Here is a 27,467-nt window from a genome sequence, read left to right as displayed (position 1 = left end):
ATTTTTCTAAGTATTTAATGTGTTCTAGTTATAGGAAATTCATATGATACATAAATGTGCAAGTAGAAAATAAAAATGACATATGACCACATCCACTCAAGAGAAAAAGCTTTAGCAATTGAATGTCCTTTAGGACTATTTCTCTTTGTATTTTTATATATGCATATATTTATTACATTTTAAAAGCCTTGAATACTTTTCCATGCCAGAACATATAGATCAACTTTATCTTCCTGAATAGCTGTACTATTTATTATACAGCTGGTAAATATTTTGATTATTTTTCTAATTATTACAGTTATAAGTTACTCTGTAAGAAATATTTTGTACATTTGTCCAATTAACAATAATACCTTAATAGAGACCTTAATGTTTCCAGTACTTATCAGTGTTAAAAATACTATTACCAAATAGTTAACTATAATTAATGTATTTAACTCATGAACAGTTCAGATGTTAAATACAAAATGTTAAAATGAAATTTAATAGCTAAAAAATTCCCTACTAATATGAGAAATTAAAGAATGTTGCCAGTTTTATCAGCTAATTAGATAGCACATATGTGTTTTAAAATGTGGCTATTTTATCATATTGAAAGATTTCTTTTGAGTGAGTGCCTATTGTTGATTTAAGATTCTTTTTTTCCTCCTAACATATAATCTGCTAGGGTATTCAAGTAACAGCTACTACTCCATCAATGAGAGCTGTCAGGTTTGAAACTGGATTGATAGAGCTGGAACTTTCGAATCGACTTCAAACCAAAGCTTCACCAGGGAGTAGCAGCTATCTGAAACTGTTTGGTAAATGCCAAGTGGATTTAAATCTGGCATTAGGACAAATTGTCAAACATCAAGTGAGTAAAGAATATGCTGATATTAGAATTTTGGCTTTTAAATTTTGTATATCAGTTTGAACTACTTTAAATATTACTATACTTTAAAAAAGTATTTAACATTCCTAAAATTGCTAATTGTAAATTGGAGTGAAACCTCATTTAAGAAGGCCTTTACAATTTTAGTTTGTCATTTCATTGTTTTTGGGTGTTATATTGCTATAGTTTAGTGCAAATGCAGTTACATGAAGCTTAATTCAGCATCAGCATTTTGAACTAACATTGGTCAGTTCTTAAAATGTCACTAAGTTTCTTAGCTGCCCTGTTTAACATTGACAAGTTTTGCATACCATAATGTTAAACACAGAAATTTTATATATGCCAGGTTTTACACATGTATGTGCATATATGTTACACATATGTGTGTATGCGTATATATGTCTATACATATATGTGTATATATGTATAGAAGGTTTTACACATATATACACACACAGAGCAATAAATCAGATTCTATTTTATAAAAATATAATTTTCACACCTCACTGGAGCATTTTTTGTTATTTTTATTTTCCTAGAAATTATTATGTAGATTTTAACCTTTTCCTTCATTTGAAGAACTGATTAAAAGAATACCAGTCATACTTTCAAAATTGAATGGCTATATTAAAGATTACATGGGGAAATAAATGAAAAATTTTCTGCCGTCTTTAGAAAAACAGTAATTTTTTCCAGTGGAAACACATGTTGAGAAGAGAAGGGATCTAATTATCTTGAAACAGTTAATATGTTGACATTAAAAATATGGACCTCAGTCTGAGGGGGAGACACAAGATGGCAGAGGATTAGGAGACCAAATTTCATCTGGTCCCGGGAATTCAGCTAGATAGGGATCAAACCATTCTGAACACCTACGAACTCAACAGGAGATCAAAGAAAAGAATAGCAGCAACTCTCTGAACAGAAAAGCGACCACTTTCTGGAAGGTAGGACGTGTGCAGAAGTGAATTCGAGGCAATCTTCAGAAAGATAGACAGTGGGGGAGGGGGCCTCCGTCAGTGCTACTGGCAAGTGATAGAGCAGCAGAGCACAAAATCGGAACTTTTAGAAGTCTGCTCCACTGAGGGACGTCACTCCAATGGCTAAGCGGGTGGTGGAACCCTCGCTAGGACAGTGTGGTCTCAGGACCCTTGGGGTCACAGAAACACCAGGAGTGCCTGAGTGCGGCAGAGCTCCCAGGTGTCAGAGCGGGGAAGTGGGCTGCAGAGACAGAGCCGAGGAGTGGGCTCACCGCTTGAGGTTGCCATTAACCGTGATCCGTGACACAGTGGAGCCACTGCTCTTCCAGTAGGGACCCAACAAGCAGCAGATCCAGGGAGACTCCCCTTCCTCCCTCCGGAGGAGCAACAGGGGAGCGCACCGCAGGGATCTGCTGGGTTTGGAGACTCCACACGGGGTCGTGTACCAGAGATAGAAACACTCGGTGACAGACCGGGTGAGCACAGAGTGCGGCCGGAGACCGGGAAGATGGGAGTGATTGACTGCTTTTCTCTGGGGGCACACTGAGGAGTGGGACCCCAAGCTCTCGGCTCCTCTGGGGTGGAGATTGGGAGGCCGCCATTTTCACTCTCATCCCCCAAAGCTTTATGGAAAGCTTGCAGGGAACAAAAGCTCCGAGAGCAAACCCGAGCAGATTACTTAGCCTGGCCCCCGGCAAGGGCAGGGCAATTCCGCACCCCGGCAAAGACATTTGAGAACCATGGCAGCAGGCCCCTCCTGCAGAAGATCAGCAAGAACAGCCAGCCAAGACCAAGTTTACTGATCAATGAGAACGGCAGAATGCCAGCATTAGGGGAATGCAGCACATAGAATTCATGGTTTTTTTCCCCCTGATTCGTTAGTCTTTCAAAGTTAATTTTTTTAATTTTCTTTTTTTTTCTTTTTCTTTTTTTCTTTTTGAATTTTTCTTTTTCCCTTTTTCAACAAATAACTTTCTTTTTCCTTTCTTTCCCTTTATTTTTCCCCGGTTTCAGGTCTCTTCTGATTTGTTTAGTGTTTATTTTTCTGGGGTCGTTGTTACCCTCTTAGCATTTTGTTCTCTCATTCATCTATTGTCCTCTGGACAAAATGACAAGATGGAAAAAATCATCTCAAAAAAAGAACAAGAGACAGTACCGACTGCCAGGGACCTACTAAATACGGACATTAGTACGATGTTGGACCTAGAGTTCCAAATGATGATTTTAAAGATACTAGCTGGGCTTGAAAAAAGCATGGAAGATATTAGAGAAACCCTTTCTGGAGAATAAAAGAACTAAAATCAAACCAAGTCGAAATCAAAAAGGCTATTAATGAGGTGCAATCAAAAATGGAGGCTGTAACTGCTAGGATAAATGAGGCAGAAGAGAGATACAGTGATATAGGCGTCCAAATGATGGAAAATAAAGAAGCTGAGAAAAAGATAAACAACTGCTGGATCATGAGGACAGAATTCGAGAGATAAGTGATACCATAAGATGAAACAATATTAGAATAATTGGGATCCCAGAAGAAGAAGAAAGAGAGAGAGGGACAGAAGGTATATTGGAGCAAATTATAGCAGAGAACTTCCCTCATGTGGGGAAGGAAACAGGCATCAAAATCCAGGAGGCACAGAACCCCTCTCAAAATCAATAAAAATAGATCAACACCCCAACATCTAATAGTAAAACTTATGAATCTCAGAGACAAAGAAAAAATGCTGAAAGCAGCTCAGGACAAGAGGTTTGTAACCTACAGTGGTAGAAACATTAGATTGGCAACAGACCTATCCACAGAGACCTGGCAGGCCAGAAAGGACTGGCATGATATCTTCAGAGCACTAAACGAGAAAAATATGCAGCCAAGAGTACTATATCCAGCTAGGCTGTCATTGAAAATAGAAGGAGAGATAAAAAGCTTCCAGGACAAACAAAAACTACAGGAATTTGCAAACATGAAATCAGCCCCACAAGAAATGTTGAAAGGAGTCCTCTAAGCAAAGAGAGAGCCTAAAAGTAACATAGACCAGAAAGGGACACAGACAATATGCAGTAACAATCACCTTACAGTCAATACAATGGCACGAAATTCATATCTTTCAGTAGTTACCCAGAATGTAAATGGGCTAAATGCCCCCTATCAAAAGACACAGGGTATCAGATTGGATAAAAAAATAAGACCCATCGATATGCTGTCTGCAAAAGACTCATTTTAGACCCAAAGACACCCCCAGATTGAAAGTGAGGAGGTGGAAAACCATTTACCATGGTTACCACAAGAAAGCTGGGGTGGCAATCCTTATATCAGACAAATTACATTTTAAACCATAGACTATAATAAGAGATGAGGAAGGACACTATATCCTACTTAAAGGGTCTATCCAACGAGAAGACCTAACAATTGTAAATATCTATGCCGCTAACATGCGAGCAGCCAATTTTATAAGCCAATTAATAACAAAAACAAACACATCAACAACAATACAGTAATAGTGGGGCACTTTAACACCCCCCTTGACTGAAATGGACAGATCATCTAAGCAAAAGATCAACAAGGAAATAAAGACTTTAAATGACACACTGGACCAGTTGGACTTCACAGATGTATTCAGAACATTCCATCCCAAAGCAACAGAACACACGTTCTTCTCTCGTGCCCATGGAACATTCTCCAGAATAGATCACATCCTAGGTCACAAATGAGGTCTCAACCGGTACCAAAAGATTGGGATCATTCCCTGCATATTTTTGGACCACAATGCTTTGAAACTAGAACTCAGTCACAAGAGGAAAGTCAGAAAGAACTCAAATACATGGAGGCTAAAGAGCATCCTACTAAAGAATGAATGGGTCAACCAGGAAATTAAAGGAGAAATAAAAAAATTCATGGAAACAAATGAAAATGAAACCACAACTGTTCAAAATCTTTAGGATGCAGCAAAGGCAGTCCTAAGAGGAAAGTGTATAGCAATACAAGCCTTTCTCAAGAAACAAAAAAGGTCTCAAATACACAACCTAACCCTACACCTAAAGGAGCTGGAGAAAGAACAGCAAATAAAGCCTAAACTCAGCAGGAGAAGAGAAATAATAAAGATCAGAGTAGAAATCAATGAAATAGAAACCAAAAGAACAGTAGAACAGATCAACGAAACAAGGAGCTGGTTCTTTGAAAGAATTAACAAGATTGATAAACCCCTGGCCAGACTGATCAAAAAGAAAAGAGAAATGACCCAAATCAACAAAATCATGAATGAAAGAGGCGAGATTACAACCAACACCAAAGAAATACAAACAATTATAAGAACATATTATGAGCAACTATATGCCAGCAAATTAGATAATCTGGAAGAAATGGATGCATTCCTAGAGATGTGTCAACTACCAAAACTGAACCAGGAAGAAATAGAAAACCTGAACAGACCTAAAACCACTAAGGAAATTGAAGCAGTCATCAAAAATCTCCCAAGAAACAAAAGCCCAGGGCCAGATGGCTTCCCAGGAGAATTCTACCAAGCATTTAAAGAAGAATTAATACCTATTCTTCTGAAACTGTTCCAAAAAATAGAAATGGAAGGAAAACTTCCAAACTCGTTTTATGAGGCCACCATTACCTTGATTCCAAAACCAGACAAAGACCCCATGAAAAAGGAGAATTATAGACCAATATCCTTGATGAACATGGATGCAAAAATTCTCCACAAAATACTAGCCAATAGGATCCAACAGTACATCAAAAGGATTATTCACCACGACCAAGTGGGATTTATTCCTGGGCTGCAAGGTGGTTTCAACATCCACAAAACAATCAACGTGATACAATACATTAATAAAAGAAAGAACAAGAACCATGTGATCCTCTTAATAGATGCAGAAAAAGCATTTGACAAAGTACGGCATCCTTTCTTCATCAAAACTCTTCAGAGTATGGGGATAGTGGGTACATACCTCAATAAGATAAAAGCCATCTATGAAAAACCCACAGCGAATATCATTCTCAATGGGGAAAAACTGAGAGCTTTCCCCCTAAGGTCAGGAACACAGCAGGGATGTCCACTATCACCACTGCTATTCAACACAGTATTAGAAGTCCTAGCCACAGCAGTCAGACAACAAAAAGAAATAAAAGGCATCTGAATCAGCAAAGAGGAAGTCAACCTCTCACTCTTTGCAGATACCCAAAAGACTCCACCCCAAAACTGCTAGAACTCATACAGGAATTCAGTAAAGTGGCAGGATATAAAATCAATGCACAGAAATCAGTTGCATTTCTATACACCAACAAGACAGAAGAAAGAGAAATGAAGGAGTCGATCTCATTTACAATTGTACCCAAAACCATAAGATACCTAGGAATAAATCTAACCAAAGAGGCAAAGAATCTGTACTCCGAAAACTATAAAATAGTCATGAAAGAAATTGAAGAAGACACAAAGAAATGGAAAAACATCCCATGCTCATGGATTGGAAAAACAAATATTGTGAAGATGTCAATGCTACCTAGAGCAATCTACACATTCAATGCAATCCCTATCAAAATACCATCCACTTTTTTCAAAGAAATGGAACAAATAATCCTAAAATTTCTGTGGAACCAGAAAAGACCCCGAATAGCCAAAGGAATGTTGAAAAAGAAAAGCGCAACTGGTGGCATCACAATTCCAGACTTCAAGCTCTATTAAAAAGCTGTAATCATCAAGACAGTATGGTACTGGCACAAAAACAGACAGACACATAGATCAATGGAACAGAATAGAAAGCCCAGAAATGGACCCTCAACTCTATGGTCAGCTCATCTTTGACAAAGCAGGAAAGAATGTCCAATGGAAAAAAGACAGTCTGTTCAACAAATGGTGTTGGGAAAATTGGACAGCCACATGCAGAAGAATGAAACTGGACCCTTTCCTTACACCTCACACAAAAATAGTCTCAAAATGGTTGAAAGACCTACATGTGAGATAGGAGTCCATCAAAATCCTGAAGGAGAACACAGGCAGCAACCTCTTCGACCTCAGTCACAGCAAGTTTTTCCTACAAACACCTCCAAAAGCAAGGAAAGCAAGGGCAAAAATGAACAATTGGGAGTTAATCAAGATAAAAAACTTTTGCACAGCAAAAGAAACAGTCAACCAAACCAAAAGACAACCGACAGAATGGGAGAAGATAGTTGCAAATGACATATCAGATAAAGGGGAAGTATACAAAATCTATAAAGAACTTCTTAAACTCAACACCAAAGAACAGCTGATCCAATCAAGAAATGGGCAGAAGACATAAACACATTTTTCCAAAGAAGACATCCAAATGGCCAACAGACACATGAAAAAGTGCTCAACATCACTCGGCATCAGGGAAATCCAAATCAAAACCTCAATGAGATACCACCTCAGACCAGTCAGAATGGCTAAAATTAACAAGTCAGGAAACGACATGTTGGCGGGATGTGGAGAAAGGGGAACCCTCCTACACTGTTGGTGGGAATGCAAGCTGGTGCAGCCACTCTGGAAAACAGTATGGAGGTTCCTCAGAAAGTTGAAAATAGAGCTGCCCTGTGACCCAGCAATTGCACTACTGGGTATTTACCCCAAAGATACAAATGTAGTGATTCGAAGGGGTATGTGCACCCCAATGTTTATAGCAGCAATGTCCACAATAGCCAAACTGTGGAAAGAGCCAAGATGTCCATCGACAGATGAATGGATAAAGAAGATGTGGTGTATACACACACACACACACACACACACACACACACACACACACACACACACACACACACACACTGGAATATTATGCAGCCATCAAAAGGAATGAAATCTTGCCATTTTGCAATGACATAGATGGAACGTTCAGAGTGTATTATGCTCAGCAAAATAAGTCATCAGAGAAAGACGTGTATCATATGATCTCACTGATATGAGGAATTCTTAATCTCAGGAAACAAACTGAGGGTTGCTGGAGTGGTGGGGGTGGAAGGGATGGGGTGGCTGGGTGATGGACATTGGGGAGGGTGTGTGCTATGGTGAGCACTGTGAATTGTGTAAGTCTGTTGAATCACAGACCTGTACCTCTGAAACAAATAATACATTATATGTTAAAAAAAAAAAAAAGAAGATAGTAGGAAGGGAAAGATGAAGGGGGTGAAATCGGAGGGAGAGACGAAACATGAGAGACTATGGACTCTGAGAAACAAACTGAGGGTTCTAGAGGGGAGGGGGGTGGGGGGGATGGGTTAGCCTGGTGATGGGTATTAAGGAGGGCACGTACTGAATGGAGCACTGGGTGTTACACACAAACAATGAATCATGGAACATTACATCAAAAACTAATGATGTAATGTATGGTGATTAACATAACATAATAAAAAAAATATGGACCTCATCCTAGCTTTTCTACAACTTTATGTATGACTTCATATTTACTTCGTATTTACCCATTAATGTTATGTATTAATTTCAGGTGTTTATGGTACAGAATATGAGGAATATATCATTGACAAATAAAATTGAGAAAAATATATGATAGTTCTTTTGATGAATAATACCATTAATGGTGTTAAAACTTTTAGGTTTTTTGTCAAAACATTTTCCATTACTTGGTTTTATTGAGCGTTTAATTTTATTTTAGGTTTATGAAGAAGCTGGTTCTGATTTTCATCAAGTTGCCTATTTTAAAACCAGAATTGGATTAAGAAATGCCCTCCGAGAAGAAATCAGTGGTTCTTCAGATAGAGAAGCTGTGCTTATTACCTTGAATAGACCAATTGTTTATGCACAGCCTGTGGCCTTTGATAGAGGTAAGATAAAGTCCATTAACACTATCTTGTTCGATTTAGAAATGTTTTGGCAATGTTGGATAAAAACCATCTGTAGTTTACTAGTGTAAATGCTTGACAGCTAAATAGTCTCCTAAAGCTGAAATATGAGCATCCAAAACAAGTGTTTTGCTTATTTCTTTCAGTTTTTAAAGTTACTTCTTTTTAAAGTCATTTGCTTTTCTACATGGATATATAGGATGTCTGATTCAGAATTTTAATTTTAATACTAAGTTTTTTGGTTTCAGAAACTAATACACTCATTTGTTTTGGCACTGTCTTTATTCATTTATTCTGTAAACATTTACTGTCTGGAAGTGGAATACAAATACAGAAAACAGGATTCCCTGCCCTCAAGGACCTCTCAGTCCAGTGGAAGAAAGCCAAGTATACTAAAGAGAGGAGTTAGAGATACCTGTTCTCATATCTGAGGGAGCTTCTAAGTTTGCCTGTGCTTTTTAGAGGAGAAAGTAATTCTTCAGATTTGACTTGGAGTTAGGAGTTCACCAGGGAGACAAGGAGATGAAGCTAGTCTTATTTACCTTTGTATCTGAAGGTCTAGAATAGTGCTTAGCTTATAGTAAGAACTAAATAAATATTTACCAAATGAGAGGGAATATGAATGAATATATATATTAACACAGAGATCTAAAACATGTAGGAGCTTTCATAAATAATAGGAAATAAGACTGAACAGATAGATAGGGTCTAATTAATGTATATTGGGCATATACATTAGAATTGTAGAAGTAATGAAGAACCATTTTTGAAGCCATTTAAGATTTAAATTGGTGGTAGGCATTGGCTGGTAATAAGTTTGTTAGAAAACTATTCTTTTGGCAGTGTTATAGATAATGTTTTATTTTGCTAAATTCCGTGCACTTTTTTTCATTTCACATCTAACTAACCTCTCATCAGCTTTCAACAACTCCTTAAAATACTTTTTACTCTTTGTGTCCGTGACACTTTTCCTTCTGCTTCCCTAGCCCCTTCATTTTATCTCCTCTTTAGGCTCCTCCTCTGTACACTGCATTAAATGAGGGTTTTCCATAAGGTTCCATTCTTGTTACAGACTCAGATGTCTTGGCCTCTCTTTGTAGGTCCTATCTTCTTAGTATATATACTCCTACTGTTATGTACCTCTCCTTCAAGAATTTTTTTTTTTTTTAAAGATTTTATTTATTTGACAGAGAGAGACACAGCGAGAGAGGGAACACAAGCAGGGGGAGTGGGAGAGAGAGAAGCAGGCTTCCTGTGGAGCAGGGAGCCCGATGCAGGGCTCGATCCCAGGACCCTGGGATCATGACCTGAGCTGAAGGCAGACGCTCAACGACTGAGCCACCCAGGCACCCCCTCTCCTTCAAGAATTTTTAACAGTAGTAACAGTAAGCTCTACAAGGTCAGGGACCATGTTCTGTTTTCATTTCATTCTTATTGCATCCTAGTGCATAGCATCTAATAGGCATTTCACAAATAATTTGTTAAATGAACAAATGGACCTGGAATATTTTCTTCTTTCTGCCGTTATGCAGTTGCCTGCTTTCATTTGTCAAATTGACTGTATCCTCTTAGATCCTTTCTAATTCTAATGCTATAATTTTCTCATGGGAGTAATTTTTATTAACCAGCTAGATTTTGAAGCTACTGAGTTTTACTTGCCTTCTAGCTTTACAGCTTTGATTTTAATTTTCTTTCCACCCCGCCTTAATTATAAAAAGCTGTGCTATTTTGGCTGAATTATAAGGCTGCCTATGACAACTGGAATGAACAACGAATGGCTTTACATAAAGATATTCATATGGCTACAAAGGAAGTAGTAGATATGCTACCGGGTATCCAGCAAACATCAGCCCAGGCCTTTGGGACTCTCTTCCTCCAGCTCACTGTGAATGATCTGGGAATATGTCTGCCCATCACAAATACTGCACAGGTACAAAAAATCATAGTCTAAGATTAAGAGTATAATATTCTACTAACCATTTCTTTGTATATGGAGTATAATAATTTTTTCATATTAACAGTTTATAACTTGAGTTTAGTAAATAGCAAGTAAGACTGGGTTCCTTCAGCCATTATTCATCCACAGTGTATTACATAGGAATCTCATGAGACTTTGCTCTGAAGCACTCTGCCACAGAATTGTGATGAGATTGATACCCATCTGATAAATCTTAATTTTTACCTTGAAAAATAAGCAGCTTAGTTTTCAGATTTTTTTTTAAGATTTTATTTATTTATTTGACAGAGAGATAGAGAGAGCACAAGTAGGTAGAGTGGCAGGCAGAGGGAGAGGGAGAAGCAGGCTCTCCCACTGAGTTGGGAGCCTGACGTGGGGCTCGATCCCAGGACCCCAGGATCATGACCTGAGCCGAAGGCAGCTGCCCAACTGACTGAGCCACCCAGGCACCCCCAGAATATTTTTATTGTTTTGTTTTTTAGCAAAAAAGTCTTTGGCATACACTTGTTAATAAAGTAGAAGCAAAAGAACATTTAAGAATACTGTTTAATAGGGGCGCCTGGGTGGCTCAGTCGGTTAAGCGACTGCCTTTGGCTCAGGTCATGATCCTGGGGTCCTGGAATCGAGGCCCGCATCGGGCTCCTTGCTCTGCGGGGAGCCTGCTTCTCCCTCCTCTCCCCACTTGTGCTCTCTCTCACTATCTCTGTCTCTCTCTCTCTCTCAAATAAATCTAAAAAGAAAAAAATTAAAAATAAAGAATACTGTTTAATAATGTTCAATAGTCTCATCTAAAATAGGGTAGGGGATTTCAAAATGCCTTTAAGCTGCAATATTTAATGGTAATGAAATTTCCAAGTTATGTATGCCAGATGAAGCAAGAATTTTCATAATTTATGGACACGCATATGAGACAAAAAGGGCTATAAACCCCTATCAGGCCTAAGAAGTTACAATTATATCAAATACAGAGGTCTGTTTTACTGTTAAAATTTACCTTAACCTGTAACCAGTTGTTGAATGAATTTAACTTTTAGTATTTGTTTAGCAAGACATTGTGAAGAAAAACTCTGGATCGATCATTGGCAACATGTAGTATATTTATGCCTCAGGAGTTGAAAAATGGTGATTTTTTAATGGCATTATGGACAGAGCACAGGAAAGCCATATACACCAGAGGTGGCTAAAACAGAAGCTTGAGATAGAAAACTAGATGATTAGGGGCACCTCGGTGGCTCAGTTAAGTGTTGGACTGTTGATTTCAGGTCAGGTCATGATCTCGGGGTAGTGAGATCAAACCCCACATGGAGACTCATGTGGAGCCCTGCTGGGGCTCAATGCCAAATGGAGCCTGCTTAAGATTCTCTCCCTCTCCCCCTCACCTGCTCGTGCTCTCTCTCTCTCTCTAAAGACAAAACAAAACGCCCCCCAAAACGAGATAATTAACTTTTGTGAGCTTTTTTAAGATTTATTTATTTATTTGAGAGAGAGCACATGCATGTGAGTGGGGGAGGGGCAGAGGGAGAGGAAGAGAATCTCAAGCAGACTCCCCACTGAGCTCAGAGCCCCACCTGGGGCTTGATCCCACGACCCTGAGATCATGACCTGCACCGGAATCAAGAGTCAGATGCTTAACCGACTCAACCATGCAGGCACCCCTACCTTTTGCGAGTTTAAAAAAAAAAGATGAGGACAATTATATGGTTTCACTCATATGTTGAACATAAGGAATAGCGTGGAGGACCACAGGGTAAGGGAGGGAAAACTGAATGGGAAGAAATCAGAGAGGGAGACAAACCATGAGATACTCTGGACTCCGGGAAACAAACTGAGTGTTATAGAAGGGAGAAGGGTGGAGGGATGGGGTAACCAGATGATGGGTATTAAGGAGGGCACGTGTTGTGATGAGCACTGGGTGTTATACGCAACTAATGAGTCATTAAACACTACATCAAAAGCAAATGATGTACTATATGTTGGCTAATTGAACAATAATAAAAAAGATGCACGTGGCAAATGTATTCACTTCAACAATTTAATTTTTAAAAGTAGACATCTTTCTAAGCTGCTTTTTAATGAAGATTTCTAGTCTTGACTTTTTCTAAACTTTTTTTCCTATGAATCCTGTGAGAATTTCCAAATTTAAAACATTCTATCTTTTGTCTTATTTTTTAATATATTTTGCAGTCTAATCACACTGGAGACCTTGACATTGGTTCTGCTTTAGTATTGACCATTGAAAGTACTCTCATCACTGCTTGTTCTTCAGAATCTCTGGTTAGTAAAGGGCATTTCAAAAACTTTTGTATTCGTTTTGCTGATGGCTTTGAGACGTCGTGGGATGACTGGAAACCAGAAATTCGTGGCGATCTAGTGATGAATGCCTGTGAGTGTCTTTTATTTTCTGCATGAGGTTTAGAATTTTTTTAATAAAAAAAACAAAAACAGTGTCTTCATTTGTAAAACCATAGGATGCTTAGCTATAGGAATGTTATTGGACTTTCTGAAATAAGGGCTATTTTTAGTTAAAGGGAGGTCATATTTGTGAAACACTACAGCTTTCTGTAGTTTTGGTAAGTGAATCAACTAGGCATTCTTCTTGACAGTCTAACATTTGAAGATTCGTTTACTACCTGATTTTTTCCTCTAATTGATTAATGAATGACCAGATAAAGCATCTTTGCTCTGTGGGGATCTTCAAAGGAAGTGATAAATGTGCAGGATCCAGTTCATCATATAACATAGAACAACAGGTTGTAGATAACCAGGAACAGGAACTCCAGCCATAAAATAATATTGATATGAATAAATTCATGTGTCTAAATTTGTAAGCTACAGTGTGTAACTTGTGTGAATTCCTCTGATTCCATAATACTCAAGGCTAGGTGTAACTAAAGCTGTGTTTATATACAGTTTCGAAGGTATATGGATTTATTTTTATTTTAATATATTTGAAGGTATATGGGTTTATTTTTATTTAATATAATAATATATTTTAAAATATAGCAGAGTTAATAAATCATCATTGATCTTCTAATAAAGAAAAACTACATTTGAGGAATTAAAGGTTGCTAACTAAAATTCCTCAGCCAATCTCTAAACCAAAATTAATACTTAACTTTACAAAAGGTGATTTGCTGTTGTTTATGCAGTGTTTTCCCTTCTCCACTGGAAGAAAATCTTCTTTCCAGTTCTAGGTCTTCTTTAAAGAACAAGAAAACTTTTCATTATTTTTATATCAAAAACTGAAGTTTTGGCATTCCATTTTGATTAAAACTTAGATAAAATTATAGGTGAAATTCTGTTTTTGACTGCTTCTTACTTAGATAATTCATAGGTGAAATACTGGAACTTCTGTGAAATACTTGAGGTTACTAAGAAGACTTGATATCAAAGTACTTATGCTTAATATCCACTATCCACAAGAACAAAAATAGCCTTCATCAGAAATCTTTACAAATAAGCTTTTATACAGTTGTTATATATATTTTTAAAAGTCACTATAACTCTTTTGTCTGTTTTTTTCTTAAAATAAATTTAAATTACTGATTTGTAATAAGATGACCTTTGCCTTTTTTATAATCATTAAAATGGATAAATATATTTGGAAGCAGAGAGAATACCATTTCCTTAATAGTTTATTATAAAGGGAAAATGCCTGAGAAATATGCCTCTGAATCAAAATAAAAAACATGTATTAAAAATATATAAACAATAACTCTACCTCAGTGTATATTATACCAACTAAGTAGAATACTAACATGCTGATAATTGTAATAATCGTGGTTTATTTTAGGTTTTGTAGGATACTAAATGACTTGTTTTTATAACATGCTTTTTGTTTGGTGTCTTGGGAAGGAAGCAGAAGAGTTGAGTGGTTGTTTTATTAATATAAGTATTGTAAATTATAACAGTGGCAGATTAGTTTTTATTAGTAATAATAAATAGAATATAAATGACATTAAATATTTTTGACAAAAAGGTCTGAATTAGGGTAGAGAAACAAAGAACAGTAGAGTTATGCTGTAGGATTTTTTTTTTTAACAGATCATTTTAAAATCAGGCCCTAGAAAAAAGATGGCTCAGTGGAATTGCCTCTATAGGGTGATAATGTTTTCTAGGAAATGCAGTAAAAATTAGAAAGGACAATCTGTAGATAGAATTCAAAGGACCATATAAGTAGATAGAAAAGATCAGAATCTTCACTAACATTTATTTATAAAAATTATATAAACCAGGGGCACCTGGGTGGCTCAGTCGTTAAGTGTCTGCCTTCGGCTCAGGTCATGATCCCAGGTCCTGGGATCGAGCCCCGCATCGGGGTCCCCGCTCAGCGGGAAGCCTGCTTCTCCCTCTACCACTCCGCCTGCTTGTGTTGTTCCCTCTCTCGCTGTCTGTCAAATTAAAAAAAATAAATCTTTAAAAAAAATTTATATAAACCATTAAAAGTTTGAAACTGTAGCATGGCGGGGGGGGTGTAGAAGAAGTTTGAAAGACTCCAAGCTCTATGTTAACACCTGGGTAACATTAGGTCGAAAGAGCAGGAAAATTGCTATCCTGAATTCAGACTAATGGTTGATCCAACTCGGCATTCTGTTTCTGACTCAGAGACCATGGGCACAACAGGGAAGAGGCTAGTTGATTGCCTTCTCCTCATTTTGAGGATTTGGATCTACTCCTAAAAATCTTAATATTCCTTTTCAATTCATCATGGCTCTGCAATATATGAATTTATATAATTTTTTTAAACTTAATTTTTAAAAATTCTCTGACACTCCTTGGAATTGGAAGTCCTGAAAGTTTTCTATCCCTCTTTTATTTACTACCTTTCATTTGTCTCCCTTATGTTACTCAAATTTCAGAGGGTTTTCTTTTCATTCTAGCATTCTTAGATTTGAAAGAGTTATCTAAGTTCCTTTTGTTCTGATTTGTAACCCCATGACTGTAAAGGTGAATTGGGCAATCTTTTACGCTGAGACAAGATCTAGTTTTCTAATATTCTGTAATTTATATACTAAGCACAGGTACCATATGGTTCAAAAATATAATTTAGATTTTAAAGTTATTGGCATTATCTTTTAAAAACCCACATAATATTATTGCTTAATAGACTCTTTCTCCCAAAATAAGTTATAGTATTTCTGCAGCTCAGATTTGAGTAACATTTGAATATCCACTTAGGATACAGAATGAATTGCAAAAGGACATTTCATTTAAGATTTATGTACTGCCAGGTTTAGATCGAAATTTGGTTTCTATGAAGGATTACTGAGAGTCTTAACCCTGTCCTTAGACTTTACTTTTTTGAAAAGTTGTTTCAAAGGTGGTATGTCCCTTTACTGTTTAAAATTGTTGATTTAGTTCACCTCTTTTTTTTTGAAGTTGAAGTTATCAGATTAAAGCTAAGTGATAGTAAATATTTCAGAGTTAAAGTTAGATATGTTCTGAGGATAAGCCCATGACCTTAAGAGAGTAATTGTATGAGACTGACATCATGGTAGTCAGTCATTTTTTTTTCTCATAAAATGATCCATGAGGGGCGCCTGGGTGGCTCAGTCGTTAAGCATCTGCCTTTGGCTCAGGTCATGGTCCCAGGGTACTGGGATCAAGCCCCACATTGGGCTCCCGGCTCAGCGGGGAGCCTGCTTCTCCCTCTCCTACTTCCCCTGCTCGTGCTCATTCTCTCGCTGTTTCTCTCTTTGTCAAGTAAATAAATGAAATCTTTAAAAAAAAAAAAAGATCCATGAAAAGACAAGGCTGATAAATCCTGTCTGTGACCTAAATGTGGAAGTTCTTATTAACAGAAAATTATTTTTTAAATCATTTGCATTCTCAAAGTGCCATTTACATGATGGCACAAATTGTCATACCATCTAGAAACTAGAGCTTCAGCGTTGGCCGGGTATTGTCACATGCAGAATGTAAAGATAAAGCTGCAGGTAAATTCTTAAAAGCATAAAATAAAAAATGTTGAGATATGGAATATTACGAGTCATCTAAGGTAGATGTTTCATTCTGCAGACTAGAAGTTGAAACCTAAAGAGGCTAGTGATTCTGTTTATATTTAGATAATAGTCTTTGGGTGAAACATTACATTATTTAATCACAAGCATAATTTTTTTAAATTTTATCTTATTAGGTTATGTTAGTCACTATACATTACATCATTAGTTTTTGATGTAGTGATTCATGATTCATTGTTTGTATATAACACCCAATGCTCCATGCAATACACGCCCTCCTTAATACCCATCACTGGGCTAACCCATCCCCCCACCCCCCACCCCTCTAAAACCCTCAGTTTCTCAGAGTCCATAGTCTCTCGTGGTTCATCTCCCCTTCCAATTCCCCCCTTCATTTTTCCCTTCCTACTATCCTCTCTTTTTTTTTTAATATATAATGTATTATTTGTTTCAGAGGTATAGGTCTGTGATTCATCAGTCTTACACAATTCACAGTGCTCACCATAGCACATACCCTCCCCAATGTCCATCACCCAGGCCCCCATTCCTCCCACCCCCCCACCACTCCAGCAACCCTCAGTTTGTTTCCTGAGATTAAGAGTCTCTTATGGTTTGTCTCCCTCTCTGGTTTCATCTTGTTTCATTTTTTCCTCTCTTCCCCTATGATCCTCTGTCTTGGTTCTCAAATTCCTCATATCGGTGAGATCATATGATCATATTATACTTGTCTTTCTCTGATTGACTTATTTCACTTAGCACAGTACCCTCTAATTCCATCCATGTTGTTGCAAATGGCAAGATTTCGGGGTTTTTTGATGGCTGCATAATATTCCATTGTGTGTGTGTGTCTATATACATATATACATGTATACATATATACACGCACACCCCACGTCTTCTTTATCCATTCATCTGTTGATGGACATCTAGGCTCTTTCCATAGCTTGGCTATTGTGAACATTGCTGCTATAACCCCCCAACAGTGTAGGAGGGGTCCCCTTTCTCCGCATCCCCGCCAACATCTCTCATTTCCTGACTTGTTAATTGTAGCCATTCTGACTGGTCTGAGGTGGTATCTCATTGAGGTTTTGATTTGGATTTCCCTGATGCCGAGTGATGTTGAGCACTTTTTCATGTGTCTTTTGGCCATTTGGATGTCTTCTTTGGAAAAAAGTCTGTTCATGTCTTCTGCCCATTTCTTGATTGGATCATTTGTTCTTTGGGTATTGAGTTTAAGAAGTTCTTTATAGATTTTGGATACTAGCCCTTTATCTGTTATGTCATTTGCAAATATCTTCTCCCATTCTGTCGGTTGTCTTTTGGTTTGGTTGACTGTTTCTTTTGCTGTGCAAAAGCTTTTTATCTTGATTAAGTCCCAATAGTTCATTTTTGCCCTTGCTTCCCTTGCCTTTGGCAATGTGTGAAAGAAGAAGTGGCTGTGTCTGAGGTTGAAGAGGTTGCTGCCTGTGTTCTCCTCAAGGATTTTGATGAATTCCTGTCTCATATTTAGGTCTTTTATCCATCTTGAGTCTATTTTTGTGTTAGGAGGAAGAAAATGGTCCAGTTTCATTCTTCTGCATGTGGCTGTCCAATTTTCCCAACACCATTTGTTGAACAGACTGTCTTTTTTCCATTGGACATTCTTTCCTGCTTTGTCAAAGATGAGCTGACCATAGAGTTGAGGGTCCATTTCTGGGCTTTCTATTCTGTTCCATTGATCTATGTGTCTGTCTGTTTTTGTGCCAGTACCATACTGTCTTGATGATTACAGCTTTTTAATAGAGCTTGAAGTCTGGAATTGTGATGCCACCAGTTGCGCTTTTCTTTTTCAACATTCCTTTGGCTATTCGGGGTCTTTTCTGGTTCCACAGAAATTTTAGGATTATTTGTTCCATTTCTTTGAAAAAAGTGTATGGTATTTTGATAGGGATTGCATTAAATATATAGATTGCTCTAGGTAGCATAGACATTTTCACAATCTTTGTTCTTCCAATCCATAAGCATAGAACATTTTTCCATTTCTTAGTGTCTTCCTCAATTTCTTTTATGAGTATTCTATAGTTTTCTGAGTACAGATTCTTTGCCTCTTTGGTTAGATTTATTCCTAGGTATCTTATGGTTTGGGGTGCAATCATAAATGGGATTGACTCCTTAATTTCTCTTTCTTCTGTGTTGTTGTTGGTGTATAGAAATGCAACTGATTTCTGTGCATTGATTTTATATCCTGCCACTTTACTGAATTCCTGTATGAGTTCTAGCAGTTTTGGGGTGGAGTCTTAGGTTTTCCACATAAAGTATCATATCATCTGCAAAGAGTGAGAGTTTGACCTCTTCTTTGCCAGTTCAGATGCCTTTGATTTCTTTTTGTTGTCTGATTGCTGTGGCTAGGACTTCTAATACTATGTTGAGTAGCAGTGATGGTAGTGGACATCCCTGCCATGTTCCTGACCTTAGGAGAAAAGTTCTCAGTTTTTCCCCATTGAGAATGATATTCGCTGTGGGTTTTTCATAGATGGCTTTTATGATATTAAGGTATGTACCCTCTATCCCTACACTCTGAAGTGTTTTAATCAAGAAAGAATGCTCACAACCATAATTTTATTGAAAACTATTTTTGGGGTGATTTTTATGCAGGTGTAGTTCCAGATGGCACCTATGAAGTATGTTCTAGGACTACAGGACAAGCAGCTGCTGGTAAGTTCATGACTGGTATTACCCTTTTTTACATATATAAGTTAGAATTCTGCCTTTTTATACATATATATGTAAATACACATATATACACAGACATATATAGCCTTTATATTAACATTAAGAGTGTCTTTTAACTAAACTCATCCAGTGTTCCCTGATTTTAAAACTATTTTTAATATTAACATATTTTTATTTATTTAACAATTATTTATTAGACACTTGCTGATATATTGCAAAAAGTTTTGGGAAAGACAAATACGAATAAGATATACTTTCTACTCTATAAATTTAAATTCTAATGTAGTTGAGGCTCTGCAGCATGACTAAGCTATAATAAGTGGTAAGTTCAAAAAAATATGAAATTCTAATTGCTTCTGAAATCTACTGAGGGGAAAGAAAAATTCCAAATTTGGAAGGATACTAGGATTAGAGAAATCTTTTTTTTTTTTAAGATTGTATTTATTCGTGAGAGAGAGAGAGACATGAGAGTCAGAGAAAGAAAGATGCAGAGGCAGAGGGAGAAGCAGGCTCCCCACAGACTGGGGAGCCTGAAGGCAAGCTTGATCCCAGTACCCTGGGATCAGGACTTGAGCCGAAGGCAGACACTTAACTGACTGAGCCACCCATGCAGCCCAGAGAAAGCTTCTTTTAATATTTAACAAGCATTTGAATAGGGACTTAACAGATAAAATTGTTTCTGAAGCAGAAACTGGAAGGGTATGGGTCAGAAAATTCAGGCAGACAGAATATTAGTTATGCTATGAAAAGGGTGTCTAGTTAGAGTTGTCCAGACTAGGTGGAACAGAGTTATGTAAAAAATAATATGGGAAAAATGTTAAATCTCAAATTAAGGAGTCTGGACTTAATTTGGTTGACAGTGGGAGAGCCACTGAATTTTTGTGAGCTAGAAAGACACTTCCAAGGATTAGAAAGGAAAAAAAATCTTAGAAAACTGTTTAGGAGATAACTCTGGAAGTTATAACCTATCTAATGTAAATTTTTAGTGATTTTGATTTTACTTGGTATAAAGTAAGGGTAAGCTAAAGGAAGATATTTATTTAAGGGCTCTTAAAATGTCAGTGCGAGTAGAAGCTGATTAAAGTTAGTAGATTTCCTTTCTCTCCTTACTATTTCCTGTTGTCCTCCCCAAGCCTAGCCTTGGTTCTCATCCTAAGTAAATTGTCTCAGAAAGTAGCAAGGCCAACAGTCCCACTGACAGAGAACTGAAGAAGAGTTTAAGAAATTTCCAGGAGTGGGGCACATGGGTGGCTCAGTCATTAAGCGTCTGCCTTCGGTTCAGGTCATGGTCCCAGGGTCCTGGGATCCAGCCTCGCATCAGGCTCCCTGCTCAACGGGAAGCCTTCTTCTCCCTCTTCCACTCCCCCTGCTTGTGTTCCTTCTCTCACTGTCTCTCTCTCTGTCAAATAAATAAATAAAAATCTTAAAAAAAAAAAAAAAGAAATTTCCAGGAGTAATGTTAGAAGGAAAGGGTGATGACTGAGGTAAACACATACATATTTGGAGAAAGGCCACATAAAAGTCTGTCAGGACTCTGGTTTATAAGTGACGACAAGGCACACAAACTAGCTTAACCAGAAGGGGGGAGTTTATTAAAAGGAATGTACAGATCACAGTTAAACTTAGGAATGGCTATCTCAGTGAAGATAAGGAACTAGGTCAATTTAGGGGCCCTCAGGAACTCCTGGATCCAAGATTTCAACTGCCACCAGGGCTCTTTTCTTTGCTCCTCTCTGGCTGCTTCATTTTCTTCATACTGCTAATCTCCTCCTTACACACGGCAGGAGACATGGCTGCCATCAGCTCATGAGCCTCATTTCCCCACCCTCAATTATTAGAGAGGGACCATTGTTTTCTGAACTCCAGGGAAGGGTTTCAGTTTCCCAACTTTGACTCTCACCTGGCCTACTTATCTAATTCTGACTAATGAGTGAGGGTCATGGCAATTCCCACTACAGCCATGGGAGGGTAGATCAGTTCAGGAGCAGGGAGAAGAGAGAATCCATAGTTCACAGGAGAAAGAAGGGTGCTGCACAGAGGGAACAAGAGATGCACACTCTGCAAAGGGAAATCAATCCCAGACCTAGCTGTGAGAGACATTAGTTGTTACACAAGGCCATCATCCACTTTATTCCTTATAGTTTGAGTTAAATTTCTGAACTCAAGACTTACCAAAAATGCCACTTCTCTTTATTTAAACAGAAAGTAGTAGTGCTGGAACATGGACACTCAATGTTTTATGGAAAATGTGTGGGATCGATGTCCACATGGATCCTAACATTGGCAAAAGACTTAATGCTCTGGGCAATACCCTTACGACCCTGACAGGAGAGGAGGACATAGATGACATTGCTGATCTAAATTCAGTGAACATAGCTGACCTGTCAGATGAGGATGAAGTTGATACTATGTCTCCCACTATCCATACTGTAAGTAAACTCACTGTTAGACTTTTCTGGACTGGCCTTTACCCTGAGACAAGGAAAAGATTGACTTAATGTTATTTATCATATTGTAGTTGATAATTGTAGAGGAAGGGAGAGAGTGGTGGTTCCCTGGGTCTATATTTTATAATGTTGTTTTTTAATTTCATAATATTGTCTTTTCATTGACAGTTTTCATAATAACTGTCAACAAACTTGTGCCTTAACCTGCAAGTAATGTACTAACATTAAAAGCAAAGTGCAAGCAAACCTGTAGATACATACAGTACATTAGTGGTTGCTGAGGGCTGGGAGAGTCAGGGATGGGGAATGGAGAAAGACTGCTGTTAGTTATGATGTTTCATTTGGGGTGGTGAAAATGTTCTAAACAGATTGTGGTGACAGTTGTACAACTTTGTGAATATACTCAAAACCACTGAATTTTACATTTTAAATGGGTGAATTTTATGACGTGGATTATATCTCAGTAAAGGTGCTAAAAAATGAATCTGAAAAGCAAAGTGCATGCACACAAAATAAAGTATACATTTAAAAAGATGTATTTCCCTCTATACTGTATATAGTATAAATTATTTGGTAGTTAAAAGGCAAATTACTCTCTACTTTTGTTCTGGTATTGGTTTAAAAAAAATTTAAGTATCTTTTAACTATTGTTTCATGAAATAGTCTTGTTTTTAGAAAGAAATTTCTAAAAAATTAATGTTACTGTTTATCATTTAGAGTTCAGATGGAAGTTCAGTAAGTGGAGATGGCCACAAGCTCACCTTTGGTCAGCGACTTGTAAATCACCTGCTAGGCCTGACGCCCCCAAATCAGCGCTATTCTGTTCCTGCAGAGTATCTGTGTGACCCAGAGATGTGGGGCTCCCCTCAATCTAGCCAGTCCCATTTGAAAGCATGCAGAGCTCACTCATGGGGAAACGTAGGTAGCAACTACATAGATTCCTTGTGAAAATAAAGGGATTTGAATCACTGGAGAATTCCAATCATCTTACTTGATATAGATGGCTTTGATTCTTGCATGCTTCCTTTGATTTAAGGTGTTATTTTTGTGATAGTATAGATTTGCCTATGTGACCTGAGGATGGTATTGACAGACATGCTTTTGATTTTTCAGGAAGCTGTAGATTATCGAAGACAAGGAGCATCTTGTAGCCAGCCAGGAGAACTTAGAGGAAGAAAAATTATGAAACGTATAGTGGATATCAGAGAACTGAATGAACAGGCCAAAGTAATAGATGATCTTAAGTATGTGTAATGATTTTTAATATAATACAATATTTTTAAATAATAAAATCATAGAATTTTAAATATGGAGAAAACTGGATTTGGGCTAGTACAACCCCTTTAATTTATAAATGAGATCACCAAGGTCCAGTAGAGTTTGATAACTTGCCTGAGATCATACATTCATTAGTGATTAAGTTAGGCTTGAAGTCCTGGTGCAGCACTCATCACAACTCCCCATTTCTGGGCAGTTTATGACAGACTTTGTATCACATATACATATCTTTACATATATATATACACCTACATGTAACTTCACATGTGTATGTTAACATATGTGTTAGTCTTTTGCTAACATTGGTATTTCTGGAATATAATTTTTTTTTATGTTCAGTTAGCCAACCTATAATACATCATTAGTTTTTAATGTAGTGTTCAGTGATTCAGTACATCTTTTCTAATCTTCATACACCACCTGTGTCAGAGGTTTTGCATTCAGGGACTCGACAAATATGTGCATTTTGTACAATGATAGGTATTACCTAAAAACTGGTCTGTAAATTAATGACCATACAGTGACTCACATTTTCCTGTTGACTTACATTACAGTTTGAGTTTTGCTCTCAGGGGTTAAAAATGACTTGAAGCAAAATATACTTCCTCCCTTTAAATTGTACCTGAGGCTTAAATTTATGTAGAATTTTAACATACAGACATTATTCTGCAGAGTGGGTCCATAGCTTTCATGAAGTTGTCATAGAGATTCTTAATGCAGAGGTGAGAAAGCCATTTCCTAAAATATCAGAGAGTTTTTTATAGTTTAGTAAGTGATCTTAAGTATGTATAATGATTTTTAATATAATATTTTTTAATAATAGAATCATAGAATTTTAAATATGGAGAAAACTGGATTTGGGCTAGTATAACCCCTTAATTTATAAATGAGATCACCAAGGTGTTAAAAGTTATGGAGGATTTTGGCCTGTCCATATATAATCTTTGATGTTCTGTGGAGCAAATATAAATCATTCTTACTCTGTTACCTCTTTACACTAATTGCCATATTTGTTTTGCATCCAGAAAATTAGGTGCAAGTGAAGGAACCATAAACCAGGAAATTCAGCGTTATCAACAGTTAGAATCTGTTGCTGTGAATGATATTCGAAGAGACGTTCGTAAGAAATTACGGAGGTCCAGTATGCGAGTGAGTCAACATTTAAGAAGAATTTTATTATTGGAGTAGACCATTCTTTTATTTTTTACTTTATGAAACTTTGTGACCATACTGAAGTTCTCTTTCTTTCTCCATTGCTGGTGATAATACCACTTGATTTGTGCATCTCATATCCACTATGTACTAGGCACTGTTTAAAGCACTTTACATTTAACAACCCATTAAATCTTTACAATAGCCATATGAGGTAGCTTGTATTTTTTTCCCCATTTTGAAAATGAGGAAACTGAGACAGAGAGAAGTCTAGTAATTTGACCAAGGTTATACAGCCGTCAATCTTGTTGGAGCCAAGATTAAACCCAAACAGTGGGACTCTACAGTCTGTCCTTAGCCACTGTCTTTTGTCCACCTTTCATAAAATCACACTTTCTTTTCAGTCTGTATCTCAGTATGAGTCTTTTGAGATGCCCATTCTACTCCTGTCCCATTTTCCACAGCTGACTTTACCTCTCAACCACTATGTACTCTCAGCACTTCATTCTCTTTTCTTTGCACATTTAGTTGTCCTAACTAGAATGAGTCTCATAAATAACAAGTTATTTATCTTTGACCCCATTTCCTACCACATTTTTTGGGATTTAGTCCAATTGCTGAACAAGTGAAATAAATACATAGATAGATATTCTGTAAACATATAGTAGAAAATAGTTCTAAAATGTATTTAAATGGAGGTAGGTTTCCTTGGATCAAGGTGGTCTTGTTAGTGGAAAAACTACTTTTTTCAAAAAAGATAGGTTCTTAACCTTATTTTTTTTAAATAATCAACAGAACCCTCCATTTTTTGCTGGTACCCTAATACATAAAAAACATTAAATCAGAGCTGGTTGGGCCAGAGGAAGGGGGGAAAGGTTGCAGGGATCCAGGGTTCATTGGCTTAAACTTTCTTGATCACCCCAAACTCCCAGACACCCTAGTTTGAATACCGTTCTAAATTATTTATTCAAATTGAAGATAAAATCCAGTATGAGTTATTCATCACTGGCTTCTGATGGTAATAAATGGATAGTGATGATCTGTAATGCATAAGTCTGTGTTTAAAATTTTTGTTACTATATACCTAACAATCATACAATAGAATTAAAATACTGCTTATGTACTATTTATAAGGTAGTTTATACTTGGTAATTGACTGTTAAAAATAAAATCTAGGTAGAGAGAATTAGGAAAATTCTCGAAGTTTTGTCAGTGTTCTTAACATGTATCTCATCTGTCTTTCCCCCCTCACTTCCCCCTCAGTCCTCTTGCATTCCAAATCTCCATTGTCTTGGAATCTTTTCATTTTCCAGCCCCCAACTACACCTTTGGAGAAGAGGGATTTGGAGACAAGTAGAGTGTTGAGGTCACCCCTTCCTTTCCTTTCCTGTAATAGAGTGCCATGGCAGGGGTGCCCGTGGGTGGTACTTGAGATGATCGATGGCCTCCCCACCCCAGCCTCTCCCTCTCTGCCTCCAGCTCTCCTCTGATCTCCCTTTCACCTCCTCCCACCACCCAGCTTTCTCTCAGAATCTTTCCTTTTAATTCTCATTTTCTTTTGCCTTTCTTTCCTTTTTGTTTCCTTTCTTCTCACCTTATTTCTGTACCCCTCATGCCTGCTCCCAATCTTTTTCTTTTCTCTCTCAGGCCAGACAGTGAATTGTATTTTCATTTTACAGCCCTTCTAATTGACATTAGGACTGAAAAGTAGCAGAGTCCTGCTCTACTTTGATCCATCTATATACTGTTAAGTGACATTTAAAGTCAAATTTAAAGTAACATGTTATTGACCTGGGGAAACATACTATTTTGTTTAATAGAATATTTTATCTGTAGTCAGATATTATGACATAAACAATTGTCTAAAGTCATTCTTCCTCTCCCATTTCATTAGGCTGCTTCTCTAAAGGATAAGTGGGGTTTGGGTTACAAACCAAGTTATAGCCGTTCTAAAAGCATTTCTGCTTCTGGAAGACCTCCTCTTAAACGAATGGAAAGGGCAAGGTAATATATATTTCTACTACTGAAACAAGTAATAAAATTGCTGACTCCTTTATGAAGTTCCACTAATTTATTATGTTCTAATTGGGGAAATTACATAAGGGAGCAAAAATGAAACATATTAGTCAAATACTGGTAATAATGGATACTGTCAAACTAAAAAGTTTGAGGAATTCCTCTATCGTAATTATACCAGAATCATTGTGTACTTTTTAGTAAAGAAGTACATTCTACATATTAGAGGAAAATACTGTCTTACTAATTAATGAGCACTTAAAGTAAGAAGTATAAATTTTTTAATATGGTTTAGTTTTAGAAAATCTCATGTTAATTAAAATATTCAGTGTTCTTTTTTTTTTATGGGATGCTAAAGATTCAGAAATGGGATACCAAAAATTTAATCCTTGGATAAGGTAAATATTTAGAAATATTTAGAATTTACTGTCATTTGCTAGACTTTCATTAAGTCCAGGGACTTTTTTTAAAAAAGACTATTATTATTGTTTTATAACTTTATATTTTACTTCCAGTTCTCGAATGGGAGAAACTGAGGAGCTCCCTGAAATCCGTGTGGATGCAGCATCTCCAGGACCCAGAGTAACTTTCAATATCCAAGATACAGTAAGAGAGAGATTATTTGTTAGAAATACACAGTGCCAAAGAGTTTTTAGTAATTATGAAATTATAGTAGTTACACAGTTTCAAAATACGAATTCCTACAATGAAAGTGCTAATTGTGATGGGTGAAGTGTCTTTAAATTACCAAACAGCAGGACACTGCCTCTATGCTATCATTTGAGAGCCATGCTGCTCATGTTTGTGTTTTGCACCTAGAATAAAGATTCCATACTGCTTGCTCTTAGGTGGAAAGACTTTGTTGAATAATTTTCCTTTCAAGTATGAGTCCACATTAAACTAGGTCTTTTACACAAGTGTAAATGTGGAATGTTTATACTTTATGTATTTATCTTATTATGTATTTTAGTTCAGAATATATAGAGGTAATAGCAGAAACCAGAAGTCAAAAGGTCAGCTTAAAAGTTATATTTAATTTTATATATGTAAAAATTTACGTTAACATGTTTATTTTGTTTTTTTGAATATTTCTTTGCTTTTAAACTGTTGTCTTTTTATTCTTCATGAGTTTTTATATATTTTCTTATTATTTTAATTAAGTTGAAAAAAACAATATGGGGAAGTACGCCACAATCCAGCTGTCCTGGGGAAGGGTATTTTCAGGTACTTATTAAGAACAACATAAATTTTGCTTTAAAACTAATTAACCACCCTGAAAATCTGCT

At 37.0% G+C, this 27,467-nt stretch overlaps 1 protein-coding gene across 9 annotated transcripts in view; it reads left to right on the top strand.

Moving 5' to 3' along the window:
* Positions 1-27,467, top strand: part of BLTP1 (bridge-like lipid transfer protein family member 1) — a 203,535-nt gene that overhangs the window by 142,126 nt on the left and 33,942 nt on the right. For 6 of the 9 annotated variants that reach the window (XM_088021053.1, XM_028102340.2, XM_028102341.2 and 3 more), the window contains exons 55-65: positions 668-853; positions 8,473-8,641; positions 10,378-10,589; positions 12,801-12,999; positions 19,211-19,270; positions 21,491-21,717; positions 22,849-22,979; positions 24,039-24,162; positions 26,060-26,169; positions 26,697-26,787; positions 27,343-27,405. In XM_088021053.1, the coding sequence (XP_087877179.1) occupies positions 668-853; positions 8,473-8,641; positions 10,378-10,589; positions 12,801-12,999; positions 19,211-19,270; positions 21,491-21,717; positions 22,849-22,979; positions 24,039-24,162; positions 26,060-26,169; positions 26,697-26,787; positions 27,343-27,405 (1,572 nt within the window). Of the gene's footprint in view, positions 1-667; positions 854-8,472; positions 8,642-10,377; positions 10,590-12,800; positions 13,000-19,210; positions 19,271-21,490; positions 21,718-22,452; positions 22,654-22,848; positions 22,980-24,038; positions 24,163-26,059; positions 26,170-26,696; positions 26,788-27,342; positions 27,406-27,467 lie in introns of all 9 variants that reach the window. The other 3 variants (XM_028102344.2, XM_028102342.2, XM_028102339.2) reach the window with 2 other exon arrangements.

Source organism: Eumetopias jubatus, unplaced genomic scaffold, assembly GCF_037043125.1.
Source record: "Eumetopias jubatus isolate StellerSeaLion01/CBP00866 unplaced genomic scaffold, mEumJub1_p1.0 scaffold_2, whole genome shotgun sequence".
NCBI lineage: Eukaryota > Metazoa > Chordata > Mammalia > Carnivora > Otariidae > Eumetopias > Eumetopias jubatus.
Note: the sequence above shows the minus strand (reverse complement) of the source record. Positions and strands in the feature narration are given on the sequence as shown.